Source organism: Mobula hypostoma, chromosome 11 (genome assembly GCF_963921235.1).
Source record: "Mobula hypostoma chromosome 11, sMobHyp1.1, whole genome shotgun sequence".
NCBI classification, from domain to species: Eukaryota; Metazoa; Chordata; class Chondrichthyes; order Myliobatiformes; family Myliobatidae; genus Mobula; species Mobula hypostoma.
In genome coordinates, this window is record NC_086107.1 from 105,510,482 (window position 1) to 105,528,838 (window position 18,357).

Below are 18,357 nucleotides of genomic sequence, written 5' to 3' on the forward strand. Positions count from 1 at the left end.
GGGGTTGAGAGGAAAATGGATCAGCCATGATGAAATGGCCTAAATCTGCTCTTTTATCTTACTGTTTTGTCTATGTCACTCACATAGAAAATAACTTCTTCATTGAACATGTGGGCCTCTGTGCATTAGCTGATCAGATAAATGTGAGGTGTTGCAAATGCAAGGAGACAGTACACAGTTGAGGGCAAGATACTTAACAGTGTTGCTGAGCAGAGAGACATTGGGATATTTGAAAGTGGCTACACAGGCCGATAAGGTGGTTAAGAAGGCTTATGGAATGCTCGGTTTTATTCGTCGAGGCATCGAGTTCAAAGGTCAGGTTTTTGTGTTGCACCTTTATAAAACTCTGGTTAGGCCACATCTGGTGTACCGCATACAGTTCTGTTTGGCCCAGCATAGGAAGGATGTTGAAGCTTTGGAGGGTGCAGAAGAGTTTCACCAGGATGCTGCCTGGTTTACTGTCACGAGAGGCTGGATAACCTTGGGTTGTTTTCTGTGGAGTGCCAGAGGCTGAGGGGAGATCTGATAGAGGTTCATTAGATTATGAGAGGCATAGCCAGGGAGCATCTGTTTCCCAGGGTTGAAGTGTCTCATATCAGAGGGCGTGCATTGATGGTGAGAAGGGGTAGGTTCAGGGGGTATGTTTTTCACTCAGAGTTGTAGGTAGGAGAGATTAGTGTTTGGATGTTTTTGATTTGCTTTTAAGCTGTTCGGCACAACATTGTGGGCCGAACGGCTTGTTCACATGCTGAACTCTTCTGTGTTCTGTATGAAGGGTAAACTGAGGGCAATGGAATAAGTGCTAATCAGCTCCCGTTAGATAATGTTCTCAGCTGGCTGACCTCAGTCAGTGTTCTACAGTTAACTGCAGTACCATTGAATGGGAAGAATCAGCCAAAGATTCTCCTGCTCAATGTTTGCTGTTTTTGGGCAATAGGGATTTGGATGTGATACTGGAGTTATAGGGAAGTACAGCACAGAAGCAATCCCTTTGGCCCATCTACTCCATGCCAAACCATTTAAACCACCTACTCCCATCGACCATCACCGGGACCATAGCCCTCCATATCTCTACCATCCATGTACCTAGCCAAACTTCTCTTAAATGTTGAAATCAAACTCACATGCACAACCTGTGCTGGCAGCACATTCCACACTCTCTCAACCCTCCGAGTGAAGACGTTTCCCCTCATGTTCCCCTTCAACTTTTCACCCTCAACCAATGACCTCTAGTTGTAGTCCCACCCTTCCCAATAGAACATAGCACAGGAAAAGGCCATTTTCCCCATGATGTATCGAACCAGCTAAAAAGCAAATCAGAGACACCCAAACACTAATCCCTCCTACCTACACCATGTCCATATCCCTCCATTTTCCTTACATCCATGTGTCTATCCAAAAGTCTCTTAAAAGCCTCTAATGTATTTGCCTCTACCACACATTCCAGGCATCCACCACTCTCTGAGTAAAAAAAAACTTAACTCCTCACATCTTACAGTGCCTGGGAGCTTAGAAATAGCAGATGTACATGAGATTAGTCATAGTCATACTGTATTGATCCCGGGGGAGATTGGTTTTTGTTACGGTTGCATCATAAGTAATAAATAGTAATAAAACCATAAATAGTTAAATAATAATATGTAAATTATGCCAGTAAATTATGAAATAAGTCCAGGACCAGCCTATTGGCTCAGGGTGTCTGACCCTCCAAGGGAGGAGTTGTAAAGTTTGATGGCCACAGGCAGGAATGACTTCCTATGACGCTCTGTGTTGCATCTCGGTGGAATGAGTCTCTGGCTGAATGTCCTCCTGTGCCCACCCAGTACATTATGTAGTGGATGGGAGACATTGCCCAAGATGGCATACAACTTGGACAGCATCCTCTTTTCAGACACCACCGTCAGAGAGTCCAGTTCCATCCCCACAACATCACTGGCCTTACGAATGAGTTTGTTGATTCTGTTGGTGTCTGCTACCCTCAGCCTGCTGCCCCAGCACACAACAGCAACCACGATAGCACTGGCCACCACAAACTCGTAGAACATCCTCAGCATCGTCCAGCAGATGTTAAAGGACCTCAGTCTCCTCAGGAAATAGAGACAGCTCTGACCCTTCTTGTAGACAGCCTCAGTGTTCTTTGACCAGTCCAGTTTATTGTCAATTCGTATCCCCAGGTATTTGTAATCCTCCACCATGTCCACACTGACCCCCTGGATGGAAACAGGGGTCACCGGTGCCTTAGCTCTCCTCAGGTCTACCACCAGCTCCTTAGTCTTTTTCACATTAAGCTGCAGATAATTCTGCTCACACCATGTGACAAAGTTTCCTACCGTAGCCCTGTACTCAGCCTCATCTCCCTTGCTGATGCATCTATGCAACTATGGCAGAGTCATAGAGAAGCATTGAGTAGCTTTATTACTGATTTCTCCCCCCCGTCACCCCCTCTGTGATGCAGCTTGCTCTGTTGCCGCTGCCTGTCACATTTCCTGGGTCTGTGTTCCTGTGTGTGCGCTGCACAGTCTACCCCAGTTTAATGCAAGCCCGGTTTTTATTTTGCAGGATTACATCCATCGGGTGGGACGCACAGCCAGAGCTGGTCGCTCGGGAAAGTCCATCACTTTCGTCACCCAGTAAGTTTTGCCCGTTGAGGTGTAGCAACTCTGTTACATTTGGTTCCCTATCACTTGCTCATTCAACTTGTTACTGAAGTGGAGCCAGAGACTAGACGGAGTTTCGGAGAAGAGAACAGCCCCTTGTAGGTTACCAGCCTTCACGAAACCTAGTGCTTGTTCAGAGTGGGGAATACCCAGTATAGTGGAGGATGCTAAGGTGAATCTGGCATATGCTAATGATCAAGGGTATGTTGAAATCAAGGAGCTGATGGTCTCTACTTTAAGAATATTAAACTTTATAAGTCCCCTAGACCTGATAGGTAAAATAAGTAAAGGCATCTGTTAGTCTTGCGGGACCATGGATCTGCGCCTGGAAAGTCTTCACTCTCCAGGGCGCAGGCCTGGGCAAGGTTGTATGGAAGACCAGCAGCTGCCCATGCTGCAAGTCTCCCCTCTCCACGACACCAATGTTGTCCAAGGGAAGGGCAGTAGGACCCATACAGCCGCAGAGCACTGTGTGGTTAAGTGCCTTGCTCAAGGACACAACACGTTGCCTCGGCTGGGGCTCGAACTCACAACCTTCAGATCGCTAGTGGAATGTCTTAACCACTTGGCCACGTGCCCAAGGTATAGGTATGACCCTGGCTATTGAGAGAGGCAAGAGAGATTTCCCTTCCTTTCCAGTCCTGAAGATGTGTCTTGGCCCGAAACATCGACATAGATCCTGCCTGACCTGCTGAGTTCTTTCAGAATTTTGTGTGTGTGTTTTTTTTGCTATGGATTTCCAGCATCTGTAGTCTGTTTTGTGTTTAAGAGAGGAGATTACTGAAGCCTTGACAAAGATCTTTGTATCTTCTCTGGCCAGAGATGAGTTATCAGATGAGCTGTGAATCTAAGACTCTGGCGGCCTGTCCTGGGACTGGAGTCCTTTCTGTGTATGTGAATGGGTGGGTAGGTTGGGAGGGCGGGAAGAGGCCTTTGCTGTGTTGTTTTGATGCTGCTGTTGCTGCTTGTGTTCTGCAGAACATTGTGGACGTGCTGTGGTGGCGACATTTGTGGCCTCGGGCGTGTTGTTAACACAAACAACACATTTCACTGTATGCCTCGATGAACATGTGGTTTGGAGAGTAGCCAGTGCTGTTTCCACTGAGAAGGACAATAGGGATTATTTAGGAAATTATAGACTGGTGGTAGGGAAATTATTGGGGAACATTTTAGGGGTAGAACATGAAGAATAGTCAGCATGGCTTTGTTTGGGACAAGTTGTATCTTACAAACATGATTGAATTTTTTTTGATGAGATCACGAAGTAGATTATGGATAGGACAGTGGGTGTTATCTACATGGACTTCAGTGGGGCATTTGTCAAGGTGGTAGCTCATCAGGATATAAAGATGTGTTGGTGATCCACAGTAACTTAATATTTTCGTAGGGGTATTGAGGACTATGGTGCAGGTCAATGGGAGTAGGCAGTTTAAATAGTTCAACATGGACTAGATGGGCCAAAGGGTCTTTTTCTGTGCTGTACAGTTCTATGACTATGGACTTGAAATTGGATAGAGCATAGAAGACGGAGTAGTGGAGGGGTGTTAACCTGCCTGAGTGTCAGTGACCAGTGGATCAGTGCTGGGACTTTTGTCTGTGTTGTATATAACAGACTTGGATGCAAATGTAGAAGGGGTGATTGGTAAGTTTGCTGATGACACCACAAATTGCTGAAGTGGATAGTTAAGGTTAAAGGACACAGCAGGATATTGATCAATTGCAGATCTGTGTCAACAGAGAAATGGTGACGAGTTTAATTTGGGCAAGTGTGAGTTGTGCTTTGGGAGGTTAAATGTAAGGGGCGTGTGTAAGTAAATGGCAGGACCTTGGTTGGGGATTCATTGGTGGGTGAGGGGGTATTATTGACAGTGACCCAGGGGCTGTCCCCACCAGCCTAATGAAAGGGAGGGGGGAATCATTCCACCAAGGGCGAGTCTGGTTTAGAGCAGACTGCAGTGGGAAGTTGGATGTGTGAGGTGGGGCTTGGTGGAGTTACAGGCAGTAAAGTTTGATCGCAGTTGCAGTGTGGGGAACGTGGCAGTGACTTTTTTATCTAGGACATTTACTGGGGTGATGAATAGAAGCTGTTTCAGTTATTAGGATGATTATTATTTATGGGTATGGAGTAGAAGAGAAAACTGCCCCTAATTTCTCCTCCCACCCCTTTCTCGCTGTTTCCATTCCCCATTCTGCTTCCCCTCTTGTCTCTTCTTACCTGTTGGTCACCTCCCTCCTCCTTCTCTTTCCTCCATTGTCCTTTCCTTTTAGGTTCCTTCTTGACCCCTTTATCTCTTCCACTTAATTCCTCTCAGCTTCTCACTTAATTCCCATGCCCACCCCCCCACACCTAACTTCCTTACCCTTGACCGGGGCTCACCTGCCAGCTTGTACGCCTTCCCCTCACTCCACCGCCTTATTGTGGTGTCCGCCCTCTTCCTTTCCAGTTTTGTTGAAGGGCCACGGCCCAAGATGTTAACTATTCTCCTTCATAGATGCTTGCTGCCCAAACTGCTGAGTTCCTCCAGTACTGTGTGTGTGTGTGTGTGTGTGTGTGTGTGTCTGTCTGTCTGCCTGCCTCTGTCCTGCTCTGCTCTGATTTAAATTGGCCTCCTGGGATCCTCCATCCAAGAGGACAGACAAGCTTTAGTTTAACATGTCATTGGGAAGGTGATCTCTTTCTCCCAAGTGATACAATGTGAAAACCCCCTCTTGCATTGGCACTGAGGACACCAAGGACACCAGTACTGTTGAGGTGGCTGCCTCATCATCAAGGACCCCCACCAGGCCGTGTTGTCTCCACACTGCTGCTGTCAGGAAGGAGGTACAGAAGCCTTGTGTCCCACACCACCAGTTCAGGAACAGTTATTACCCCTCAACCATTGGACTCCTGAACCAGGGTGGGTAACTTCATTCACCTCAACACTGAACTGATTCCACCACCTATGCACTCACTTACAGGACTCTTACCACTCATGTTCTCAATATTATTTATCAGTTATTTACTTATTATTATTTTGTTTTTCTTTTTGTACTTGTGCAGTTTGTTATCTTTTGCATACTGGTTATTTGTCCATCTTTGTGTGCAGTTTTTCATTGATTCTCTTGTGTTTCTTTGTATTTACTGTGAAGGCTCGCAAGAAAAAAAGAACCTTGGGGTAGTATATAGTGACGAAGGTGTCTGCCTGTCTACCTCTTCTTCCCACCTCCAACCCCTCCCAAAATAGACCCCTCTGGTCTGTCAAGTTGCACTGCCCAGCAATCTGTTGATTTAATCGTACCCTAACCACGGGACAATTTACAATGACCAGTTAAGCTACCGACCGGTACATCTTTGGACAGTGGGAAGAAACTGGAGCACCCAGAGGAAACCCACATGGGGAGAGTGTACAAGTTCCTCACAGGCAGTGATGGGAGTTGAACCCGGGTCGCCAGTACTGAAAAAACATTGTACTAATCACTACCCTACCGTGCCCCCCTACTTTGATAATAAATTTTACTTTGAACTTTGACACAGGTGTTCCTGCTATGCTTTAGTCGTCTGAGACAGCTCTCCGGGGCAGACTGAGGAAGATGCCTCCTGTGAGACTGAGCAGATTGCCGATCGATGCTCGTAGGTTACGAGAGTTTCAGATTCTTGCTCAGCGGGCTACAACTTGGCAAGAAGCATGAATCACGGCATTGTTTTGTATCCCAGCTTGGACTTTGATGCCTTTGGTCGAGTACAAGCCTGTAATAACTGACGGTCGACCCCCAGCCCTCCCCTTCCTTCCCACAATTATTAAGAGGAGTCCCTGCCTGTTACCTGCTGCGGTTTAGGGCAGCAGTGAAGGTTCTTCATCTCTGGCAGTGTTCAAGGCTTCCTTCATTGTTTCAATAGCTTCCACTCGGTTTTCACTACTGTCAGTCACGCAAGCCTTGGATGGAGACTCAGGAATACTGTCGCACTCAGATAGAGAAGGACTCTTCATTGCTGTTTCCGTTTCAGTTTGTTTTACCATTCAGGGTTGTTGGTCTTGAGCTGAATCCCTGAACCTGGAGGATCGCTAGGCCACTCTTAGTCCATTCTCTACCCTTTGACCTTTTTGGCATGGGTGACGCTACCAAGAGCCAAAGCATAAAGCCCTGACTCCAGCCAACATAGCTCTTCAGGTCACTGAGGCATGCAAGCCTCCAAACCACGACAAGATTGTGGAGGAATTAAGAGGAGAATATAAAATAAATCAAAACAAATTGCTTTTGATTTTACAAAAAACAAAAGGTCACCTTCCCAATGACATGTTAAACTAAAGCTTGTCTGTCCTCTTGGACGGAGAGTCCCAGGAGGCCAATTTAAATCAGAGCAGGACAGAGACAGAGACACACAAATTGGTGGTTTTGCATTGTGCAGCAGGCCTGAGCCTGAGGTGGAGAGAAGCGATCGAAAGCAGACTTGTTTTCAAAGTAGCTCCGATTTGACCTCGTACGGCTGGAAGCAATTAATCAGCCATTGTGCAACAGATCTTGTGTTTCCATGTCTCTGTTTTTTTTGAAACTGCTGCGGGACTGTGCGATAATGAGCCCAGAACAAACGAAGCCCTGCTTCTTTGCGAGGCCAGACCCTGAGTCATGCAGGGTCCTGGAGCTGAGTCTGTATGTTGGAAGCTTTGAAGTCCGCGCAGCGCTTGAAGTGAGTGCTTCTCTTGTGCTGCATGCTGAGCCCGCATTCCAGCTGCTGGCAGCCCTGCTTAAGGTACACAGGGGTGCCCAACCTTGCTCCCGACTTGGGGTGCAGCAGTTAGCTTCAGCACCCATGTTCTCAGATAGGACGTGATAGCATTGAAGAGAATCCATAGGAGGTTCTCAAGAATAGGGTTGACATATGAGGAACATTTGATGGCTCAGGGCCTTAACTCGGTGGTTAGAAGAATGAGGGTGGGATCTCATTGAAACCTATTGAATATTGAAAGTCCTAGATAGAATGGATGTGGAAAGTATGTTTCCTGTAGTGGGGGAGTCACAGACCAGAGGGCACAGCCTCAGAATATAAGCCAGAGGGGAGTGGAGGCCAAGTCATTGGGTAAATTTAAAGCAGAGCTTGATAGGTTCTAGGTTAGTAAGGGTGTCAACGTATACGGGGAGAAGGCAGGAGAATGGGGTTGAGAGGGATAATAAATCAACCATTATAGAATGATGGAGCAGATTCAATGGGCCGAGTGGCATAATTTTACTCCTATATGTTATGATCTTGCTGCTCATTGAAGTGATGGGGTGAAATGGGATCAGTGCATTGCAGACTGCGCTCCCATTTAGGATTAAAGAATAGTTACTTTAGTCCATGTCCGAGCTACCCATCAAGTCCCACTTTCCTACCTTCTCACTGTGGCTTTTAAGTTTTTCTTTTCAGGACTTACCTAGCTCTCCTTTGAATGCTCCAGTTGTATCTGCCTCCACTACAGTCTCTGGCAGGAATTGCAGATCCTGGGTTTTTAAACACAAAACCTTTTCAATATTATTTTCGTTTCTTTTGCCAATCTCTTCAATCTGTGTTCTTAGTTCTTGATCCCTCCACAAGTAGAAAACGGATCTCATGGTTCACCTAGGTCTTCTGGTTGGGGAGAGCTCTGAATGATTTTGTGGGGACGTACTCATCTATGACTGTTTTTATAAAGTCCATGGCAACCATGGTGTTTTCGTTCAGATCCACAGATGAGTGTTTGAACATGGCCCGGTCCATTGTCTGTAAGCAATCCCAGCAGTTTTTATCTGTTGATAGTATTTGTAGCCTTCATGGCTTTAATGCCTCTAGCAGACCATCTCACAAGCTCCATTTTGTAGAGAGGTCTGTGAAATTATCAGAGGTATAGATAGGGTAAAGGCAAGCAGGCTTTTTCCACCAAGCTTGAGTGAGACTAGAACTAGAGGTCATAGGTTAAGGGTGAAAGATGAAATGTTTAAGAGGAATATGTAGGGCAGTGAGCGTGTGGATCGAGCTGCCACTGGAAGTGGTGGACGTGGATCTGATTGTAACATTTAAGAGTGGCTTGGGGTGTATCCATGGAGTGTACATGGATGGGGTGGAGTATTGAGGTCTATGGTCCAGATGCAAGACAATGGGAATAGGCAATAATAGTTCAGCATGGACTAGATGGGCTGAAGAGCCTGCTTCTGTGCTGCAGTGCTCTATGACTCTTGCACTCCGGGGAGATCCAATCTTGGCCGCTGTCTATCCATGTAATTCAAGTCACTTATCCTTGCAATCATTTTCATAAATATCATCTGTAGCCTCTCCAAAGACTTTATGTCTTTCTTGCAGCATGGCCACTGGAACTGGGCACAGTCTGCATGGTGCGGATGAACCTGTATGTTTTATAAGGGCACGTCGTGACTTCCTTGCCTTTGTATGTTTGGAGTGCTGGGGGCGGTTTGGTGCAGCTTCCGAGCCGGAGCTGGTGCTGCCCCCTCGTGGTCGCTCAGCAGAAGACGAGCCGTATTGTGTTGGATTGCAGACTCCTGCAACGTTTATAGAATCAGGGTCTTGTGCTTGCGGTCCTATATGTGCTTGTTGTCTTTATGTGCTATACATCCCTTGTGCTGTGTATGACCATTTGTATTGTGTTTTACACCTTGACCCCAGCGTAACGCTGTTTTGTTTGACTGTATTCCCTGGTAGTCATGTATGGTTGAATGACAATTGAACTTGAATTTGAAGGTCCTTGATCCCATATGGTCTTTCATCCACTTCCTCAACTTGCCCTGTGTACTCACAGATCAGTTTCTTCTGCCACTTTCTGAATTATTGTCTCTAGTTTATAATGCCTCTTCTCATTCGTAAGATCTCTCTCACTAATCTACCTCCTGGCACTCTTCCCTCCTCCATTCAATGCCCCAGACAATTCTTCCAGGTGAGGCACCACTTCACCTGTAAATCTTTAGTGGCTGTCTAATGTATCTGGTGCTCTCGATGCAGCCTCCTCTACATTGGTGAGACCTGACGTAGATTGGGGGACCACTTTGATGAGCACCTTCGATCCATCTGCAAAAAGTAGGATTTGCCAGTGGCTAACCATTTTAATTCCAGTCCGCATTTCCATTACGAAATATCGGTCCATGGCCTCCTCTAATGCCACGATGAGCCTACTGTCAGGTTGGAGGAGCAACACCTTGTATTCCATCCAGGTAGCCGCCAACCATGGACATTGATTTCTCCAACTTCCAGTAGTTTTCCCTATTCTCCGATTTCCTACTTTGGGTCTCCTGTTACTTCTTCTCTTCTCCTCATCTGCCTATCACCTCCCCGTCCTTGCAGTTCTGCCATTGTACATTCTGTTCTCTTGTGAAATTCCTTCTCCAGCCCTTTGCCTTTTCCACCTATTGCCTCCCTCAGCTTCTAACTTCATCCCCTCCCCACCTGGCCTTCTTGGCCCAAAACATCGACTGTTTATTCATTTCCATGGATGCTGCCCAACCCACTGAGTTCCTCCAGCATTTTGTGTGTGTGTGTTGCTCTTGTATTCTGTTTGATATTTTCCATATTTGGCCCCCATACATACTTGCCCTTCTTGAATGAGTCCAGCAATGTTGCGTTCATCCTTGGGTCAGAAACAGACTGATCAAGAAAGTTCTGAATGCACTTTAAAGAACTCCTCTCCCTTGTAAATGTTATTATGATCTAACTTGTGTAGTTGTAAGCAGACCAGTTTCTTTAGGTTGATTTCAAGTGTACAAGAGGGGAAATTTCTTCACCCAGAGGCTCGTATTGCCAGTGCCAGTGGTGCGTGCAAGCTTGATTTCAACGTTTAAGAGAAGTTTGGATGGTAGGGGTATGGAGAGCTATGATCCTGGTGAAGGTTGATGGGAGTAAGCAGTTTAAATGGTTTGGCACAGACTAGTTGGCCCGAACGGCCTGTTTCTGTGCTGTACTTTTCTGTGACACTGTCACCCTGCTTCACTACTTTGTGGCTTTTGTTCATCCATGTAAGTTTTCAGCAAATTTGCTCCTCAATATCGTTCTCACAAGTTGGCAGTTTATCAAACACTGGCTATTCATAATTATTAGCAGATTCTGGCCTTGATTGTTCTGATGCTGTTGTATCCAGTGCTGCAGTATTCTCGATCAATACTGTGACCAGTTCCCACCTTGTTCTTCTCAGTGTGTGAAGTTTGTTGGCTGATACTAATGCCAGGGTAACCCATACAAACTTTGGCACTGAGCCACACAGAATATCAGTGATGAATATCAAAGAAACTGCAGATGATGTAAAGATGAAAGTAAACAATATGATGATGTGCTTAGCATGAGAGGTAACACCTGTGGAAGCAGAAACAATTTAACATTTCATGTCTGAGACACTTTGTCAGAATGTTGTGACAAAGCAATCAGACCTGAAATATTAATTTGGTTCTTTTTTTAATCCAGCATTTTCTGTTTCAACTGTGAGCAATTTGAAACTCCTGGGACTGCACATCTTGCACAACCTCCCACAGTCCCAGAACACATCCTACACAATCAAGAAAGCTCACCAACACCTCTACTTCATGAGGAGGCTGAAGATTATGCACATCAATCTTTCTAAAGACACACAGCAGAGAGAATCCAAACATGCTGCTTCACTGTGGCAGACAGGAAGTCAAAGCTTCCCAATTCATCACTGGCACCAGCCTACCCTCCATCAAGGACGTATATACAGAAAGGTGCTGGAAAATCCACCCATCTTGCTCATGGGCTGCTTGTTCCACTCCCATCAGGGAGGAGACTATGTAGTGTCCACATCAGGACCACCAGACTCAAAATCAATTACTTTCCCCAACCAGTAAGGCTGATCAACACCTCCATCCACTAATCTACCCCACCACTACTTTATCATCTCCCGTCAGTCACTGTGCCTGTGCCTTTATGTACATACAATCAATCTATGTATATAAACTATCATATGTATTTGTATTTATTGTAGATTTTTTTTATTATTGTGTTCTTTACCTTGTTTTTTCTGTGCTGTATCAGACCCCGAGTAACAATTACTCCGTCCTCCTTCACACTTGTGTACTGGAATTAATGTTAAACGATCTTGAATCTTCACTCTGGTGAGGAATTTGAGTTGAAGATGAGGTTTAACTAACCCTTTAATAGTAATGAGGGAGACATCTAGTTGGAGAACTTCAGAGCAGGAGAAAGAAATGGTGAAAAATAGGAGGTAACTGCTGGTACTGTAATTGTATGTTCAGAGGTTGTAAGACTTCCTGCTATTTATTGCTCTTGCCAATTTCAGATATGACGTGGAGTTGTTCCAGAGGATCGAGCATCTGATTGGGAAGAAGCTCCCAGCATTTCCCACGCAAGAGGACGAGGTCATGATGTTGGTGGAACGTGTGTCGGAGGCACAGAGAATCGCACGACTGGTGTGTGGGGTACTGGGTTTAATATGGGGGAGATGGGCATTTGATTTCCTTAAAATTACTCCTAGTCCTCTAGAGTAACAACCGTTGATCCAACAGGAGATTCTGAACTTCAACATTTGAATGGTCTGTTGAGCACTTTTTACTGAGATTTGGGTACTGACCTGCGGTAAGCGGATGATGATGAATTCGCTGTTGAGTGGAACTTGGCTGTCAGTCGGTACTAGTGGCAAGCTGCTCTTTGTGAAGTACAGTCTCTGTCCTCACTACTTCCGGCTGCCAAAACACAGCTCAGTACAGGCCCTTCGACCTGCGTTCAGTGGAAGAACATTGTATCGTTATCTGAGGGAGGGTGGGTGGTTGTAATGGGAACGAGATTTCCCTGCCCATCTTCGACCTGGAGCCAGTTCTTAGGACTTGCAAGTCCTCTCCTGCTCGTTTCACTGTACTCCCACCTCTGGTTGTGTCTTTCACATTCTTTATACAATGTGTACACAGGGATTGTGATGGAGGGCTCAAACATCAGTCAATCCTGAATGTCAAGGTTTTTTTTAAAGAGGAATTTGAATAGGTACGTGGATGGGAGGGGTAAAGAGGGCTATGGTCCAGGTGCAGGTCAATGGGAATAGGCAGGGTAGTAGCTTAGCACGGACTAGATGAACTAGAAGAGCCTATTTCTATGCTGTAGTGTTTTATGACTTGTGTCGCTTTAGTAATCTGTGGGGCCAACTCTTCAGTGCATGTCAAGTAAATAAATACTTTATACTTTACTATACTTTATACTTTATTGTCGCCAAACAATTGATATTAGAATGTTCAATCATCATAGCGATATTTGATTCTGCGCTTCCCGCTCCTTGGATTACAAACCGATAGTAAGTATAAAAAATTTAAATCATAAATCATAAATACAACATAGAAAAGTGGAAAATAAGGTAGTGCAAAAAAACCGAGAGGCAGGTCCGGATATTTGGAGGGTACGGCCCAGATCCGGGTCAGGACCGTTCAGCAGTCTTATCACAGTTGGAAAGAAGCTGTTCCCAAATCTGGCCGTACGAGTCTTCAAGCTCCTGAGCCTTCTCCCGGAGGGAAGAGGGACGAAAAGTGTGTTGGCTGGGTGGGTCGTGTCCTTGATTATCCTGGCAGCACTGCTCCGACAGCGTGCGGTGTAAAGTGAGTCCAAGGACGAAAAATTGGCTTGTGTGATGTGCTGCGCCGTGTTCACGATCTTCTGCAGCTTCTTCTGGTCTTGGACAGGACAACTTCCGTACCAGGTTGTGATGCACCCTAGAAGAATGCTTTCTAGGACTTTGCATGGTTGATTGTGCTAGGACTGACTTTGTCCTGTCACCCAATTTGTTGTGTTCATACTGGGTGCCAGGGTAAATGACCTCTAGGTTTTTTTTTTGTCTTTCTTTGTTTCACTGTAACAGTGATGGTACTTAGTCAGCCTTCTGAGACTCTGTTGCAATGGATCTGTGGCCAAGTTAAGGCTGGTCTGACAGGTTGCCCCAAAGACCATCCTTGAACCCGATTCGGCTTTTGATGACAGTGTAGTTGCTTCACATTATTAACTAAATTTAAATTTACTTTAATAAGTCAACTTGGGGCACCATGGTAGTGTAGTAGTTAGCCAGGTGCTATTATAGCTCTGAGCGCTCGGAGTTCAATTGTGGCAATATCTGTAATGAGTTTGTATGTTTTTCCCGTGACTGTGTAGGTTTCCTCTGGGTTCACTAGTTTCCTTCCCCAGTCCCAAAGACGTACTGGTTAGTAGGTTAATTAGTCAATGTAAGATGTCCTGTGATTAAGCTAGTGTTAAATGGGTAGGTTGCTGATAGGTGCATCTGGAAGGGCCTATATCTCTCAATATATAAAAAGAAAAATTAGTAATGCTGCAGCCTCGCAGCATTGGTGACTCAGGTTCATTCCAACCTCTGTTATTTGTGTGGCACTTGCATGTTCTACTTTTGAGCCCCCCCCCCCAAGGGTTTTGCCCCAGATGCTGTAATTTCTTCCCATGTCATCTCAAAGCCATGGGTGTTGGTGATTGAATGGGTCACTCTGTTGCCCCTAATGTGCAGGTTAAACCGGGCGGGGGTGGGTGGAAAGGTAGGCGCAGTGTAAGATGGGATTCATGTTCAGTGGTGGACTGAGAGGCTTGTTTCTGTGTTGTATGGCTTGAGCTGACATGGGGTTTGAACCCGCCTCTATGGGTTGTTAGGTTACTTGCAACGTGCGCCATTTTATCTTGCGTGAGGGTGACCTGTCCTATATGCACTCAGTATAGCCACTTTAATGCAAATATCTAATCAGCTGCAAACAGGAGGAAATCCGCAGATGCTGGAGGTCCGAACAACACACAATAAAATACTGGAGGAACTCAGCAGGCTAGGCAGCATCTATAGAAAAAAAGTACAGTCGGCGTTTTGAAAAGTACAGCCCACTGGGTTCCTCCAGCATTTTGTGTGTGTTTATCTAATCAGGCAGCAACTCATTCCTTAAAGGAATGCAGACGTGGTGTAGAGGTTCAGTTGTTATTTATACCAACTATCAGAATGGGGGAAGAAACGTGAACTAAGTGACTTTGACCATGGGATGATTGTTGGTACCAGATGGGGTGGTTTGAGTATCTTGGAACCTGCTGATCTCCTGGGATTTTCATGCAAGACAGACTCTAGAACTTGAGAGAATGGTGTGAAAAACGAAAAAAAACAACGTCCAGCGAATGGGCGAAAACGCCGCCTTAGTGAGAGAGCTCAGAGGAGAATGGCCAGATTGGTTCAAGCTGACAGGGAAGTGACAGTAACTCAAGTATCTGTGTTACGGCAGTGGTGTGCAGAAGAGCATCTCTGAATGCACAACATGTCGAGCCTTGAAATGGATGGGCTACAGCAGCAAAAAGTGACACCCGGTTCCACTCCTGTACCTAATAGAGTGGCCACTGAGTGTTGAGGAGTCCATAGGTACCACGGATCCTGACCCGAGTCACTGTTCAGTGTCTCCTGACATGTAACTGTGTGAAGGAATGGAAATGGTTAAATACTTTGGTGAGCGCCCAAGTGACTGGTCATGGGTGTCTGATGGGGAATGAACGTGGAGCTGAACCCCCAATGGCCTCAGAGTCTTAGGTGTGCCGAGCAAGAGGAGATGTTGTCTGCATGAACGCTGGAAGGCGTTCAGAATGTGCAGGCATTGTGTGATTAGTGCCAGCAAGCATAATAATTTGGGTGAAGTCATCGTCATCCTTCAACAGAAACTCTGGTATTCAGTACTTCTCCCAAAAAATGCATGCCAAGATTTTTGTTGCCAGCTTACATAACTTGCACTGGGCTGCAGACCAGGCTAGATTGAGTTAGCAAGACGAACAGATTTTGGGGAGCAGCAGCACGGACCACTGGGTTCGATCTGTTTATGCACTTCACTGCCTTCCCAACTGCTCCAAGAAACAGTTCTGGGTTCTCCATATGCTGGAAGAGTTCAGCTTAGGACACAGTGCAGACATTGTAATTTGATCGTAGCTCTGGGGGTTATTGACATCTTAACCAAAAATAAAAACATGCTGGTGATTTGTATATCGACCAAAACATTTCTCTTCCTGTAGAATCCAGAATTGGAGCTTACTGCATCATCTCAGTCCGTGAGTAGAATGGTTGTGGTGTGGTAATTAATGTTGCTTATTTTGTTAGGTAATTTTCTAATTTTAATTCTTAACAGCCTCTGAACTGTTCCAGCAAACCACTCATTGAGGGGTGAGCAATACACTTCTATTTTGCCAATGATGCCTACCACCTGGGAATGTATATAGTTCATCCATCATTACCCTTCATCCGTTGGGCTCCTGAACCAGCATGGATGACGTCACTCACCTCAACTCTAAACTGATTCCACAACCTACACAACTAACTTTCAAGGACTCTGCAACACATTTTCTCAGTGTTGTTTTAGTGTATTTAAACAGTTTGTCTTTTGCACATCAATTGTTTGTCATAGTCATGATCATAGAACACTACAGCACATGCCCTGCAGCCCTTCTAGACCGTGCCGAGCTATTAATTTGCCTAGTTTCATTGACTTGCATCTGAACCATAGTCCTCCATACCCCTCCCATCCATGTGACTATCCAAATTTATCTTAACTGTTGAAATCGAACCCGCATCCACCGCTTCCACTGGCAGCTCGTTCCAAGTTCTCACCACCCTCTGAGTGAAGAAGTTCCCCCTCATGTTTCCCTTCGACATTTCACCTTTCACCCTTAACCCATGACCTCTAGTTCTAGTCTCACTCATTCTCAGTAGAAAAAGCCTGCTTGCAAATACTCTATAAAGTCCCTCATAATTTGATATACCGCTAGCAAATCGCCCCCTCGTTCTCCAGTGCTCTAGGGAATGAAGTCCGAACCCACTCAATCTTTCCTGATAACAGGTTCTCAAATCCCGGCAACATCCTTGTAAATATTCTCTGCACTCTTTCAATCTTATTAATATCTTTCCTGTTTTTGTTTTAGATGCTTTTGGAGTTAAGTTGCCCATTTTAGATAAAGACCGCAAACAATCTTTTTTAGTGATAGGAAATGTATTTATGTATCGAGGCAATGAGCCTGTGAGGAAAAACAACTGTGTGTGTTCTTTATTTTTCTGTGATGTCCCATGAGACTCAGGCTGATCTATATATACCATCAGAGGAGGCAGGATTGGTACACTGTGTGCTGTATGAGCAGGAATGGTTCAAACCTTGTTTATACGATTCATACTTGTGGCCGTGTAGAATGTTTTTAATTAAATCTCATCACTGGCAAAATTAGTTCTTTAGAATGTTGTCAGAATCAATTGCTTTTCTGGGAATCATTTCCAAAGTTGATTCACATTTGGATACAGAGTGACAGTGAGTGGGCAGGGAGATGATTTATTTTCTTGCGTGGGACTGCTTGTTACCAGGATGCCTAACCGTCTGAATTTTACGATCCTGCCCTCCCTCCCCAACTCCCAAAGACCATGAGAGGGGCTTTTCAGGCTCAGTAAAAGGCTTTGCCACAAGGTGTCACGGCAGCATAGCGGTTAGAGGGACGCATCGCGGCTTGGGGTGTCGGAGTTCAATCTCAATGTCCTCTGTAAGGAGTCTACGTCCTCCCTGTGGAATACGTGTGTTTTCTATGGGTGCTTCCGTTTCATCCCACATTCCAAAGACGTTTGGTCATTTTTACTGTTACTGCCATGTGTCGTGAAGTTTATTATCTTTGCTGCAGCCGTACAATACATTATATTAATGTTTTAATATTATATACATACTGTTATTCAGTTTTTTCCCTATTATGTATTGCATTGTACTGCTGCCTCAGAGGCAACAAATTCATGACATATGCTGGTGTTGATAAACCTGATTCTGTTAGTGGGTTAATTGGTCATTGTAAATTGTCCTGTGATTAGGCTAGGGTTAAATTGGAGGATTGCTGGCTGTGTGGCTTGAAGGGCCAAAAGGGCCTATTCCGTGCTGTATCTCAATAAAAAATAAATAAATAAAAATAAGTACTGACAAATTGCACAGGGGGTTTGTCTCCTGTTACTTACTTGCTGCCCATTATACTGTTGCTGTTTAGGTCACCAATGAAGGTCCTCCATCTCTTTCTGCCTATACACACAGCTATGGAAGGATTCTTCATTGCTGTTTCCGTAACAGTTTTGTTTTACCAGGCAGGATTGTTGGCCTTGAGCTGAATCCCTCCCCAAACCTGGCCACTCTGAGTCTGGGCATGGGTGACTGTACCGAGAGCCAAAGCACAAAGCCCTGACTACAGCCAACATTGCTGTCTGGGTCATTGAGGCACTCATCATCCATACCCCACGACAAAGTTGTGGTCCTCTTGGAGATGTCTCCTGCTTCTTACAGACACTAACAGGAGTTTGGGAACAGTTGTTCTGCTTGCTCACTGAGAACAGGGCCGTCTTTCTGAGCATCAAATACAAATATACAAAAGGGCTCATTTGAATTCAATTTGAGAGTGTGTGGTTTTTGTTTCCAAGGCAACCTCCTGCCCTTGTCCAAATTATACGCTAGGACCTCACTTGTACTAGACTTACCTAGGGAGAAGAATGTGTTAATGGAATTGATGCTTAAACTCCAACCATCGTTTCCTTCCAACAGTCTACCCATTATAATCAATCTCCCCACCCTTTAGCTTCCTGCCTAATATAATGTGGCTACTCTCCTTGCCCCCACACTCTGAAAATCAAAATTCAAAGTAAATTTATTATCAAATTATGTATATGTTACCATATACTACTCTGAGATTTATTTTCTTCGCAGTTATTCACAGTAGAACCAAGAAATA

At 45.2% G+C, this 18,357-nt stretch overlaps 1 protein-coding gene across 1 annotated transcript in view; it reads left to right on the forward strand.

The window, feature by feature from the left end:
- ddx47 (DEAD (Asp-Glu-Ala-Asp) box polypeptide 47) overlaps window positions 1-18,357 on the forward strand; it is a 45,159-nt gene that overhangs the window by 21,789 nt on the left and 5,013 nt on the right. Inside the window, exons 10-11 of the mRNA XM_063062807.1 lie at window positions 2,560-2,630; window positions 11,903-12,032. Coding sequence (XP_062918877.1) covers window positions 2,560-2,630; window positions 11,903-12,032 — 201 coding nt within the window. The remainder of the gene's footprint in view (window positions 1-2,559; window positions 2,631-11,902; window positions 12,033-18,357) is intronic.